Here is a 13,911-nt window from a genome sequence, read left to right as displayed (position 1 = left end):
TTTACATATATGCAAAGCTATGCATATTTAAAGGTTGATAGTTCAGGATTTAGTTTTGCATACAATTTGGTTTTTTTCAATAAACACCTTAGAAAGAAGTCTAGGCGGCAGAATTCAGAGGAAACACATTCGAAAGTACTTAGATGTGGATAATTGATTGTAAACGGGTTCCGTTTTGCATCAATTGAAAGCAGGTGTATTTAAATTTGTCTTCATATGACGGGAATATAACTGCTCATTATATGCCTAAGGCCAGGATTACACTATGAAAGTTTGATAAAAGTTAGTTTATAAAATTGCAATGCAAAAATGCAACCAATAAGATCATCAGTTTGCTTGAATGTAACCAATAAAGCTCATAGGTTACATTTGCGCAAATGCAACCAATAATCTTATTGGTTGGATTTTTAAAAAGAACTTTTTAGAAGAACTTTTAGAAAATTTTTATAGTGTAATACCGGCCTAAGACAAGTTGGTAACTAAGAAATATTTTACAATACTAGTAATAAATTAACATCTATGTACATATAAGTTGGAGATGAAAATTTATTTTGGGAACAATTTATCTGTACAAAAACTGACTTTCACTCAATTGAAACAAATTGAACTGCAAATATGATTTCTTAAAAAAAATTTTAATGATAATATGTTTCAATGTATATAATTAATTAAATAATGTATCACGCTACATAAATTTTCCTATTTATCGAGTTATTTCGAAAGAAGAAAAAATTGCACCATGTTCGAGTTATCAGAATATCACAAATTCGAGCTGTTTACATTGATTATGTGATCATTTCGCTAGTTATTGCTGCATAATAATTTGCTATCATTGTTAAAATAACCAATCGTTACAATTAAAAAAAAAACAAAAGAAGAGCATATTGATTTTATTACAAGAGAATTTTTTTTTGAGGCCTCTTCATTATCAAAAATTTAACTGTCGATTTTGGTGCCAGACGAAAATCACACTTCTTCTAATTCCTCAATGACACAAAAAAACAAAAGAAAACCCATGTATAATATATCGAAAACAAATCCTTTACAATAAAACAAGGAGGGGGTGGGGGGAGAGAAAGCTTCAACAATTTTGAGCCGTAGGAACTGTCATCTCTCATTACATGATCCAACAACAACCCCAACTAGTTTATATTAAATAATATGGTCCTAGATTCTAATAAATATATGTGTGTATATATAATATAAAATATTTAACTCAAGACGGAACAAAAAAAAGTCTGATTTACTAACAGCGTGAAAAAAGCATCCTAAAGGGAAAAAAAAGACAGTGAATGAATTGGCAGCCACCAATTGATTCTCGCCAACTGGCTTGATTGTGACCATGCGTTTTGACAAGCTCTTTTGAAATATTCAAATCACAAATTACTTTGTGTCGTTCAGGCTCATTTTAAATAAAACAACTTTTTTCTCTCTTCACAATTGGAACTTTCAGAACTTGCGCGTCGATAATCTCTCCAATGAATTCCATTTGCAAGGACGAAAGGAAGAAGGGGGGAAAAAAGCAATTACAGCCGATTTAGTTCAAATGATTTAGACCAAAAGTACATGATATTGCTTGAAATTCTTACTATTTTTTCCCTTGATTAAGCGAGAGCACCAACTTTGAGGAAACACATGCAGATGTTATTGTTTCGGCGTCTTTCAAATATGCGATTCTACACCAAGCTGATGATAATAGTAATAATAATGATGATTTCTTTTTTAAACTCGTGGAAGCTAAACCTTTTTGCCATTCGCGATTCCGGCCGAGGTTATATACAGTACGAAGCTAGGCAGTATTTGCAAAGAAGGAAGGCAGGGATGGCAGAAATATTATTCATTCGCTGGGCTTTAAGCACTAGAAGTATTATTCGTTCTAAACCTTGGGAGAAATAAACCAAACTTGGACTCGACTCCGGCAAAGGTTGCGAGAGCCAGAGTGTATCCACCGACGTGGTCTGGATTCTTTGAGCGCATCTCCATGTGGTCGACTGGAATCTTACTCGTTGATCCCGTTGGTCTCCTGTGGGGGGAAAGGAACACAAAAATTCACATCAGTACAGAAACCTCAAAGGTTAATACACATTAATTAAAGAAATATTTAACTTTTGCTTACAACAAAAACCCTCAATGACATGAGATTTTTAAAAAAAGGATGTTTTGGTTTGATAAAGAAATGAAAATATTATGAGCAAAAAAAAATAATCAAACATCATTCAATTGCTTTTTTTTTTTCAAATAAGTTTGAACAGGGAATATTAAGCTTTGACATTCGCAAAAATAATGAAATTATTATAAACTGAACAATTGAGATGAAAAATCCAAACCATTAATCTTGACTCTGAGAGGGGAAGCATGAAATAACATTGGACAACAATCAAACTCCGTACAACTTAAAAACATGCAACTTCTAATGATTTAATGTATTTTTATGCATATCAATATTGTGCCTTGATATACTGACAAAATTTCTATATATTTGGGTTGTCTTTTTCTGTACATTTACTTTGTTTTCTATATACTTATGTTGTGTTTTCAATGTACTGTATTATTAAATGTGTATCAACTCCTTAACCCTAGAATACTAACGGTGATAAAAATTGCGTTAACTGCCTTTGTGTCAACGTTTCTGAGATGTAGAATTAGTATTCTATAGTTAACAATCAGGGACAAGATATCTCTTCCTAATGCACATGGAAGTAATTCAATCCAGTGTTCTCTCTGCCTTTTATTTTTATCTTTTTCTCATCATCACAAAGCTTTACCGTAACCCTATGAAGAGAAGTTTTTGTTTATTTTTTCCTTCCCCATTCTTTCCAAACCCCTGTTTAGTGATTTTTCCTGCCGCATATAAAGTATATTTCCACTATAAATTTGTAAGTGAGAGAGAGAGAAAGATAAAAAATAGAGGAGGGTAAGAAAGGGAGGCGAGGGCAAAAATGAAATCGATACTGCACTGATCTATTTTCCCTTATATTTCAAAAAAGGAAATATCTATATTAACTAGTCAAGTGGTTAAGAAGGCATTTGCCGTCGCTGCCATACGTAATGTTGGTGCCTATGACGGCATTTGCAGACACACAGACTTTTCTGTCTTTTTCACATAGATATGACGAAATAATTTGTCATACATGTGCTGCCATCTCTGTACAGCATCCTCCTACTTTATTATCTCATCACTAGATGGAGTTAACAATTATATTTCAGGTCTGAGATTATTATTACTATTATCTTTGTCATGCTTTGCAAAGCTGCATCCCCATCGTTTTTGTTTCAATTTCCAACTCCCTTGCAAAGATGCATCTGTTTTATTACTCATATATCTTTTAGCAAAAGGTTCAACTATTATGGTTCCACATAAATCCATCAACAGCATTTCTTTTAGTTTTGGGTGTCATATTATGTCTCGACACATTAGAGCTATAAAAAAAATGCTATAAAAAAATATTTTAATATTTCAAACTTCCAAGAAAAGGGAAAAAAAAGGAAAAAGCGCACGCATCTTCAAAAAAAAAGTGGGCACTGCGGGTAACACTCGGAGAAATTAATTGGACAGTTGACTGGTTAATCCAGTTTTTTAATATTAATGCCCATATTTCTCTATCATTCCAGTTTCGTCTATGTACTACTAGAGCAAGTACGACCATGCCCTCTGGGACAATAAGCTACAATCGTGTGACAGTCTGGTTTTACTTTGCCTGCCTATACTTCAAATACAGATTAATTATACTCCAAATTTGTTGCCAAAAGCCTGCACATGAAGGGGGTTAAATGTGCAATTTCAGAGAAAACCATAGCTAATTCAGCTTTTTTTTTTTATGATTGACTTCGTGTTTAGCACACAGAATTACATACGAAATAACTTTGTTTCGGTTGTAGAAACTTTGTCAACATTTGTTGTTCAGTGTAATAAATGTAGTGTTGATGTGAAAAGGTATAAATTAATAAAGGCCAAAAAATTGAAAGGGCCGACAATATAGAAATCCAAAATAAAAAAGAAATGGTACATTCATACATACCTACAAACTAAATGCACACTTATCAGTTGGTTATTTAAAATTCATGAATGAATTTCTAGCTTTTTCGAGTTTGTCTCGTACAGTTTACATAAGAAAATGTTAAATTGACATTCCGAGCTCCATTTCTATGTTTCGTTCAGATTTAAATTTTCCCCTCAATGTAGATAACCTGGTTTCACAATGATATATAGGGAACGAGGGTGGCCACAATTAAAGCTAGTTGAGAAGTAGGATGCTAAATGCTCCCAAATGCTGAAAAATCAACAAATGAATTTGTAGGATGTTTGAGAAACTCCCAATGGAATAAATATAACTCAGATAGCAATATATTTTTCTTTTCACATATTTTCATAGACATATTGGAATGATTAGGTCCACAGTGAAAAGAACAATAATAAATGATCCATAATAAAACAAAATTTCACTTTTTCTGTGTGACGTTTTCAGTTTCAGTGAAATTTACAACCAATTTTTTCACTAGCTCAGGTGTCTCGAGAAACCATCTTGGAAAGGACCTGAAGAGGACAAAGCACGAAAATTCACTAATTTGATATGACCAATCATTTCCAAAGGGGGGGGGAAGAGTAATTTCATCTAGAAAGCATTTCCTTTGTCTTTTTGCAAATATGATGATAGTAAACTCTTACATATATAACCTGTTCAAGTCTATCCAAAAGAAAAAAAACTTCAAAGAGTGCCACAACAACATTGTCAATTTATAGACTATGTCTGTTGACTTTTCAACAAAGATCAATTGTTCTAGCAAGAGTGTGTCTCAAAAAGTTCACTTCATTAACATTTATTCTCATAACTTGAAACAAACCTGAATTACGCTTTGACTTTTTCTGACAAACACAATATTCCAAAAATATATTCATCTCACAACATCGGATTTAAATTCATTGTTAACTTGAACATGCATACATCTTTACTCATATATTCATCCACTTTTCACTGTAACAGCTAAAAAATCTATAACAACACAACTGCCCCTTTTGCGGAAATCGCTTTTCGACATTTAGCACAATCTACACACACTTTTCTCTGACAAGACTACATTTTTCACAAGTAGGAGTCCTTGACTTTCTTTTGTCTGTAAGTACCACAAAGTTTCCTTGGGAAGTAATTGGTTCGCTGAATATCTAATAAGTGTCTGCCAACAAGATGTTTTATGAGAGTCATTTACAGGCCATTTTAATATGCTATTTTTCTTTTTGGTTATTATTGGAGCTCCAACTAAGAGAAAAAATATGATAGTTTGATGTCTCTAAAGAATATATCAGCAGTGCAGTAGGACCTCATTATTACAGTTTCTATTATAACAGACAGTTAAAAATATGCAATAATAGTGAAGGGGGGGGGTGCTCATTTTTATCAGATGAGTTTTACATTTTTAAGGAAGTGATTAAACATCAACCGCATTGTTTCCCAGAAACATGAATACACTACATGACTTGTACCGTTTGGCAGCCAGAAAAATTATGACTAATGCAGTGTATAAGTACACATGCTTTTCAAATTCAACCTAGGTTCGAATCTGTTTGATATACAATGAACACTTTTTTATATCTGGCTACTGTACTTTCACAGGCGTACACCTTGTTACATTACACCCATACAAAAATTATTTGTTATGAACTGGATTTTCATTAAAAAATGGACAAACTTTGCTTCCTATTAGTCTGTGTTTTAATAAGGTTATACTGTATTAAGGAAAAAAAGAAATTGCTGAAGAAAGCTAATATAACTGTCCAATGCAGAGAATTTACAAAGTAATAGTCATGGACTTGACCAAAACCTTTCCCCCACTGTTAAGATAACTATTCATGTGTTTTACTGTCATGCACGAAGCCTTTATTTATGCCAGTACACCAAAACAATTCATTCTTTTCAACAGTGGAACTCAAACAGTGCAGTTATAAACCAAATAAGCTTACAGAAATAAAAATAAACAACAGTTACCACAAAAAACAGAAGTGCGTGTAAAGTGAACGTAAAGTTACAAAGAAAAAAATAAAGTAAAAAACTTAACTTCCGAGGTTTTTGGTCCGAATCTATAGGCATTCCCGTATTGCTGCATGCAGTTAAAAGTAATCGAAACGTTGAAAATTTTTAATGAATGTTCAAATATTACCCTCACATCCAATCTACACATACACTTGAAAAATTAGGCGAGTAAAAAAAAAAGAAATACTCCCTTTTATGAGCCAAAGATGCTTGACAAGATGAGAACATATACATGATTGACATTGCACAAAATACAGTATGATTGATTGATTGCTTAGAAGAAAATCATACACACACACACATAAAATTTTGCTTGTAATATCTTGTGATTATTCCAGTCCCGTATAATTCAGTAAATGATAGCAGGTTTCCCATAATTTTTTTCTTTCTGCTCAGAAAATTACAAGTCACCTCCCTATGTCACTTGTTTAGATCAAATCTTTTACAAATATTCATGACCAACTCGCGTGCATATGTCTGTCTCTGGGGACTGGATGCTGTTGTACCAAGATTGAAGCTGACATCAAAAGGATTTGATGGGTGTTAGAAATAGTGAGAAAAACTTAATAATCTGCTGAGCGTGCTAAGGTTTTTACTTAATACAGAATTAATAATTAATGGTAAACAATTTTCACACCGAGAAGAAATTCACAGGAACAAATGGAAAATTTTAAATAAACTGAAATGAAAGAAGGAAATTTAGTGACTGTCAATGATGTCTATACATAAGTTTTAAAGTAGCTTATACTAATTAGTTTACTTAATACCTTCATACATGTTTGATAAATATTCCATGATGATGCGTCAGTTGGACTCTCACCCTGAATCAGAGATACTCTGAAAAAATTCTTGAAATGTATCAATATCCACAGTAAAATCTCTGCTCTAAACCTATATGGTGGAAGCACAATGCCCCATAACGTTATTGCAAATCAGAGAAATTGACACCATGACATATTTCAATTTGTTAGAGTGAGTGTGTGCCTTCTTTCAAATTAACAGATGTGATGACTCAGTACTACATTATGGCCTCTCCACTCCTGCCTTTCCACCAAAATTCAAATAATACACATGATCCAGTAACAGATTTCCCTATAGGCTGCAGCCTAGAGTCTAGAGGTCTGCAGAATGCTTTGAAAATCTCAAACTGTTATTTTTTGGAGAAATTGCTCAAAGACCTGATTTTAACACACTGAAGTTTGGAATTGAGTTAGTCCACAATAATAAATGTTTAAAATGCTTCAGATATGTATTAGGTCCATAAATTACCATATATATCACATATTCAACACAAAAAAACAGTAACAATTTGTCGTTGACAAAAGACAGCTGGGGTTGGACATAAAATGCCCCCACCCCCTATTAAACCTGAATCAAGCCCTGATCTGACCATGTCCATCGTATCGACTTGACTTATGACACCACAGTGGGATTTTCATTTGTTTTTGGGGACGGGGGATAAGACACATAATTTGAAGGTAATGATTTCAAACCAATGATAACTGATAACATGGAAGAGTATTTTTTAACTGTTCACACTCCAAGAGATTTCTATTTTTCAAAAAACAGAATAAGTAATTATGCATCATGATAAATGCTTGAACTCCCTACCATTATGCGGAAAAATGAATGAGGATTTTTTTTTAATTAATAAGCACAGTATCGTATATACATATTTCTATTTTAAATATTTCTATGATATACTTGAGTGTGCAACTTACTTTTTTGATATACTTAATATATGTACAACGAATTATGAAAATAATGAGTTCAATATGAAAATGATCTTTGTATAGGCCTACTCGTTCATTAAAATCACTTTTAACAAGTTGCACACGATTGATGAACAAATTCATTAAACAAATAAAAGTTAGCAACAAGAATTACCTTCCACCAAAGTCTACATAGAACATCCTTTGTAAAATTTCATATGTGAGCAGCGTGAACCCAAACTGAGGTGCAGATCGGAAGACTCGAGCTAAAAGATGAAAATGAACATTTGAAATTCTGTTGCTAAAAAAAAAAAAAAATCAACAAATTTTTAATTTCTAACTGAAAAATTCTTTGTTAATTCGTCATGAAACTCACCAGGTCCACCTTTCCATAATGCACTGCCACCTTCTTCTTTCAGAATTTTTCGAGTTGCATCAAAAACTCCTGAATAAGTCGTCTGTCCCTCACGAGCCGCTACTTGAAGCCTGGTCTTTATCACATCGGCAGGCGTTACAAGATATGCAGCAGGAACACCTGAAAAGCAAGACACCATAAACCGAAACCATAAAATCACATTTTATGGCAAAAGAAAAAACCTTATTCTAATTTCCATAATCTTTTCAGACTCTGCATGTGCAAATGTGATGGTTGCTTTTTCTCACTGCAGAATTTTTTTTTTAACATCGGAGAACTAAGCCCTGACTTAAAGGATTGTGTAAGTTTTGTGTTAGAAATAGGGTGAATATATGAACTTTGGGACTTTCGTCAAAGTTAAACTTTCATGGGATTTTTAAGATGGCCTCCAAGAAAAATGTGATTTATCATATGAAATTTGGCAATAAAATTCTGGAAAAAAAATTTATGACTATGAATATACCCTGCATCATCTTGGCTGAAAAAATTAAGGCTCTGGTCTAAAAGGTATAAAGTTTATGAAAATAATAATTACCGGCAATACATGCAGAAAGTAGCAGAGATCCTGCCCCATTATGACCGTTGCTGTCAGCAAATTTAAGTTTTGCATGTGCATAAACGGGAAAATAAATAGCTGAAAAGGGTATGTCCCTGAGAAAGCATGCTCTGGCACCCTGAAAAAAAAAAAGAAATAAAAGATAAACTAATCAAGTGGTCTGTTGAAATGCACAAATACACGAAAGATAAGTAGCAGTATTCAGGTTTAGCCAATCTTGTCAATGTTACCAAATACACACACAACTGAACTACATTTATGTTTGGAAAATTCACGACTTTCAAAAAATGTCAATTAAAAATTTTCAGAGTATATCAATGAGCTCATACCTTGTACAAACCTGTGAAACCTAGATCTCTTATAACACTGAGAGCACGGACTTTGTTACCGACTGTAGTTATTTCTCCTGCTACTTGCAGACGGATTTTTACAATTTCTAACGGGTTAGTGAACATGACTTGGGATGCACCAGCCTAGAGAACAGAATAGACCGAGTTCCTGTAGTTTACTACAATAATTAATAAAATATTGTTCACACTTATGACTAATACAATTAGCAAACTATTTTTGTGCAATATACATATTTATACATCGATAAGCATGAAATTTATTCAAGATAATCATAAAAAGTTTGATATGCTAATAGCATCAAAAGGTGGTAATAATAATACAGTAAAACCTAAGTTGGACACTTATGTTTTCATTAAAATCTGCTTAAGATAAAGAGGTGTTAAAGATATAGAGGTGCAGTATTGTGGCCATTCTGTGTCATGGGATAATGGCCAGGTCCATTTAAAACTGTTTAATATATGAAGGTGGTCAGGATACAGAAGTGTCCCAATGGACAAATTTCACGGTATTATTAATGATCTAAATACATGAGAGATAATGCTTGAACATAGAAATGAGAACTTACGCAGCCACCTGCAAGTATCTCGCCCCATAGAGGTATTTCACCTTTCTTGTTTGTGAGCTTATCACGAACGAGGTCATTCATCTAAAATTCAAAATATGTCATTTACTATAAAAGTGTAACAGATAATGGAAATTGTGACAGAATGTCGCCATGAACTGCAATATTGTCTCAAAGCATAAGAAAATATTAACACCACAGCGTACTAAGCTTTCATAACCTATGGCACTATAACTGCATTTTGTCCATTTCTGGGTTTCTATGCCTTAGTCCCTCGAGGTTAAAAAAAAACTTAATTAGATGCTTTATTCAGAGTCTTCATATAGAGGACATCAAGCTGGGTTTTGTTTAGTTCAAGACTTTTTTTCCTGTCAAACTTATTGCAATACTTGCGAGTCTGTATCACCTTGTAGTTCAAAAATGAATGAAATAGGTTTTTTGTGTTAAAGGAAACCATGGTACCTAGAAATGTTCTATATTTTGTGCTTTGAAAATTGTAGTTCTGTGACCACACACCATTTAACACTACTACTACTAAACAACACATGCACCTTGTCCATATTCCTCTGCGGAACCTCTAACGAATTGGTACATGCGGAAATATGTGTGTACGTGTAGCGAAACCTGACGTGAAGTTTGTTTGTGTAATTCTTGTTATGTGTCGTGCTGCCATCTGCCACCAGTTTTTCTAACTGTGAGTGAAGTGTAATGATTGAATAACTTATCGTTGTTGTAGGCGTGTTGCTCTCTGTGGCGAGACTTTTTAATGGGGAGATCGGCTGGCATTCGCGCCTCGAAGTTGGGAACCACAGGAAACCAACTTCAGCCGACCACCACTGCGGTGACGGTGGGGTTCGAACCCGGATCCCCGCGATGCGAGTCTGTCATTATGACCACTCGACCACCACAGCGGCACCATTTAACACTGACCTGAACTAAAACTTTTTGACTATTTTTCTCACAGATTGAGCATATAGTGTATGCCACTCAATATAATCACACCGGAACTCAGGGCTTCCAATATAAATAACCAATTGATAACTATAACCAAAACAAACCCAGAAGCATGACCATGCGCCCATTTCACGCGGGGGGAAAAACAGAATAGCCTGGTCTTTTCTCTCATACTGGTTGCAAAATGTTCAATTATGCCACTCTATTCCACTGACCAATTTATTCATCATACTGCTCTGAAATAGGTCCACTTATTTTATTTTTATTTTTATTTTTTGATTCAGCCATTGTGAAAAGCCACAATAGATTTGTTCAATGTGGATTATGATACTTTCTTAATGCTCGGTACATTCTACAGAAGCTTTGAGAGTCTTTTGGTCGAATATTGTGAATTCAGTCAACTGAAAGACACTGAAGAATAACCAAAAGAAGGAAAGCATAGTGGGGGAGTTGTACCCAATAACAATATCCACACAACATTATCTGTGATTTCAATAAGCAGTGTCTTTGTTTTAAAACAAATTTAATTCAAAATTTAAAGCAACATCAGTCTATAAGCAAAAGTCAACCACTTCCTAAAAAATCAGTTGAAGACATATATATGTATGTCTGTCTGCTACTGCCTCCAAGATTGTTTTTCAAGTTTTGAATTTTTAAGAGTGATAACAAAACCAAAACCTACAGTAAGTTTGATGGCCTTTTCTGGACAGACTCCAACAAGTTGTGGCACCAATCCTCTGTATAAACCAAAGACGCCTTCGTGTCTGATCACTTTCTTTGCACAATCAAAACTGTTTCTATACATCAGTTCACCTATATAAGACCCTGTTCTTTGGTTTTGCATTCGAGTCTTCACCAGATCAATAGGATAAACAACAGTTGCTCCAGCGGCTATTGATTGACAAAAGAGATTTAACAATTTTGAATTGGAAAAGTTCAATTGAAACTTTTTTGGAGCAATAGAAAAAACTAAGACATGTTAACAAAACTTAACTACTCATAATAAAAATGGTGTAATAATACAGTGTAGTCCAAAAGTCCTGATCTGTTTTGAAAACAATATTTAAAAAAAAAACTATTAAAAATAGAGACAAATCGAGAAAATTTCAAAAATTTTTTTTAGTTATTTACAAAATGTTTTAGTGATGCAGAGGACGTCAAGCCTAAATAGTAATTCTTGCCAAAAACAACATTTTTTTTTACTTCCATTCTTTGTAACACCTATGTTACAAATAACATGTCAAGACTTCTGGATCACCTTGTGTATACATGATAAGTTTAAAACTATAAAAAGATCCAAGGCCAATCAGAAGTGTTAAATATTATATAATAAAATACCATAAGTACTAACGGCACAAACTTTGTTTTCAGAGGTAGCATGCATCCATTTTGCTTTATTTTCATATTTTCAGGAAGAATTTTTATAATTAACACAACAATCTTTTTGGCACCATTGATTTGATAAGTGATAAATAAAATATGATACGAGGCTCAGTTCAAAATTAAGGGGCAATCAGTAATGAAATGATAACAATTGAAAAAATGACAAATTTAATAATAGTTTCAAAAAAATTTACATGATTACTTTATTTTTCTACATAATCACCATGCCATTCCAAACATTTTTGATATTGTGAAACAAGCTTCTTCAAACCTTCTGTATAAAATTCCGCTGCCTGGGATTTCAGCCAGCTTTGCACTGAGATTTTCAATCCCTCACTTTTCTCAAAACGTGTAGATGCAAGCCAGTTTTTGAGATGTCGGAAGAGATGGTAGTCACTGAGGACAATATCAGGACTATAAGGGGGATGATCAAAAATCTCCCATCCGAATTTTTGAATTGTTTCTGTAGTGCATGCAGCTGTGTGCAGACATGCATTATCGCGAAGGAAAACGATTTCTGAGCTTAGCGTTGTCTGTTGTGAATGGCACAGTGCAGTTTAAAAAGTGTTTCACAATAGTCTTATGATGTAATGGTTGTTTCAGGTTCCATAAAATCAATCAAAAGCACACCCTTTTGGTCCCAAAATACAGTTGCCATGATTTTCCTTTGAGACTGGATTTGTTTGAATTTTTTCGGTTTAGGTGAACCGGAATGACGCCGCACTGCATGGACTTTCATCTCAGCATTGATGTATGAAATCCATGTTTCATCACCAGTGATGATATGGGAACATAAGGCTGCTCAAATTCCCACAATTGACGGTGAATTTGAATAACATTATGTCCTCTTGCATTTATAAATCTAATCACTGATCAAATTTCACAACTGGCGGGATTTGTTATTACCGCACTCATTTTAACACAGTCTTGCGGCAGCAGACAACAATCAAATGATGGCAATATGGCAGTTACATTCCCAACAAACCAAGTAATGCTGCTACACATGAGCGAACCAATCGATATTGCCATTCGTTTTTTATATATATGTGTGTGTGTGTGTGTGTGAGATCGGCCCTTAATTTTGAACCATGCCTCTTATTTAGTTTGTTGCATTACAAGATAAATTTGTTATCTTACACATATATCAGTTTAAAAAATGAGTATGCACAAAAAAAAAAAAAATTGTTTTTCTTTTCATACAAGATTATTCGTTAGAATTTGGAGTATTAAATTTCATTACCCATTTTACTCACAACTCTGCTCAATAAATTCCCCCAAGCATAATTACATCAACGAATTAAATTTCTCCCTTATTATATATCATTTAAGAGTACAAAAAGTTTAGTTTCTGTATTTTAAAGTAATGCAAGTCCAAAAACCAGATTTTACAAGGGAAAAAAAAAAGGGAGAAAAAAAACACCCAACCTTTTTTATACTAATTGTTTGGATTTAATGCTTCATGACATTGATGAAACACATAAAATGACAATTTAATTTGAAATGCTAAGAAACGTAAAAATGGGAGTTCCCCCCCCCCACTTCCTCTGTAAGGTGCAGAGATTTAAATGTTTTGAAAATATAATATATTTGAATAAAATGTAAATCCTTACCACCAGCGATAGAACCAAGTATAAACCTGTATAAACTTTCTAATATTTGAATTCCTATGCTTCTCTCTGCAGGGCTCTGAAAGATTAAAAAACAATAGAATTATAATTTGAAAACAATATTCTGAATCAAATTCATCTCAAAATCAAATCTGTCAAATGGAAAACCAACATTTTAAATGAAGAAATACCATAGAAATCAAAATGGTCTCGTCACACACACACCTTAACAGCTTTCACTTCTGCCAGAGGCCGAGATAAGAACTTGGTGGGTCTGTATGGAGCGATCCTTTCGATGTCATCATAAGTGATACGTCTAATGATAGAGATGTAGATAAAAATTTA

General features: G+C 33.6%; 1 protein-coding gene across 1 annotated transcript in view; it reads right to left on the bottom strand.

The window, feature by feature from the left end:
- Positions 1 to 524: 524 nt before the first annotated feature.
- The window catches only part of aralar1 (calcium-binding mitochondrial carrier protein aralar1), a 29,570-nt gene continuing 16,183 nt past the window's right edge, over positions 525 to 13,911 (bottom strand). Inside the window, exons 10-18 of the mRNA XM_089253049.1 lie at positions 13,792 to 13,882; positions 13,570 to 13,645; positions 11,259 to 11,467; positions 9,626 to 9,706; positions 9,039 to 9,182; positions 8,689 to 8,827; positions 8,115 to 8,273; positions 7,914 to 8,004; positions 525 to 2,023 (exon numbers count right to left, since the gene is read on the bottom strand). Coding sequence (XP_089109175.1) covers positions 1,852 to 2,023; positions 7,914 to 8,004; positions 8,115 to 8,273; positions 8,689 to 8,827; positions 9,039 to 9,182; positions 9,626 to 9,706; positions 11,259 to 11,467; positions 13,570 to 13,645; positions 13,792 to 13,882 — 1,162 coding nt within the window. The 3' untranslated portion in view covers positions 525 to 1,851. The remainder of the gene's footprint in view (positions 2,024 to 7,913; positions 8,005 to 8,114; positions 8,274 to 8,688; positions 8,828 to 9,038; positions 9,183 to 9,625; positions 9,707 to 11,258; positions 11,468 to 13,569; positions 13,646 to 13,791; positions 13,883 to 13,911) is intronic.

The sequence above is a fragment of the Pholcus phalangioides genome, unplaced genomic scaffold (genome assembly GCF_987345545.1).
Source record: "Pholcus phalangioides strain wild (caught in Gottingen) unplaced genomic scaffold, Ppha-v1.0 ptg000031l_1, whole genome shotgun sequence".
Taxonomy (NCBI): Eukaryota; Metazoa; Arthropoda; class Arachnida; order Araneae; family Pholcidae; genus Pholcus; species Pholcus phalangioides.
This window is presented reverse-complemented; position numbering and strand designations above follow the sequence as displayed.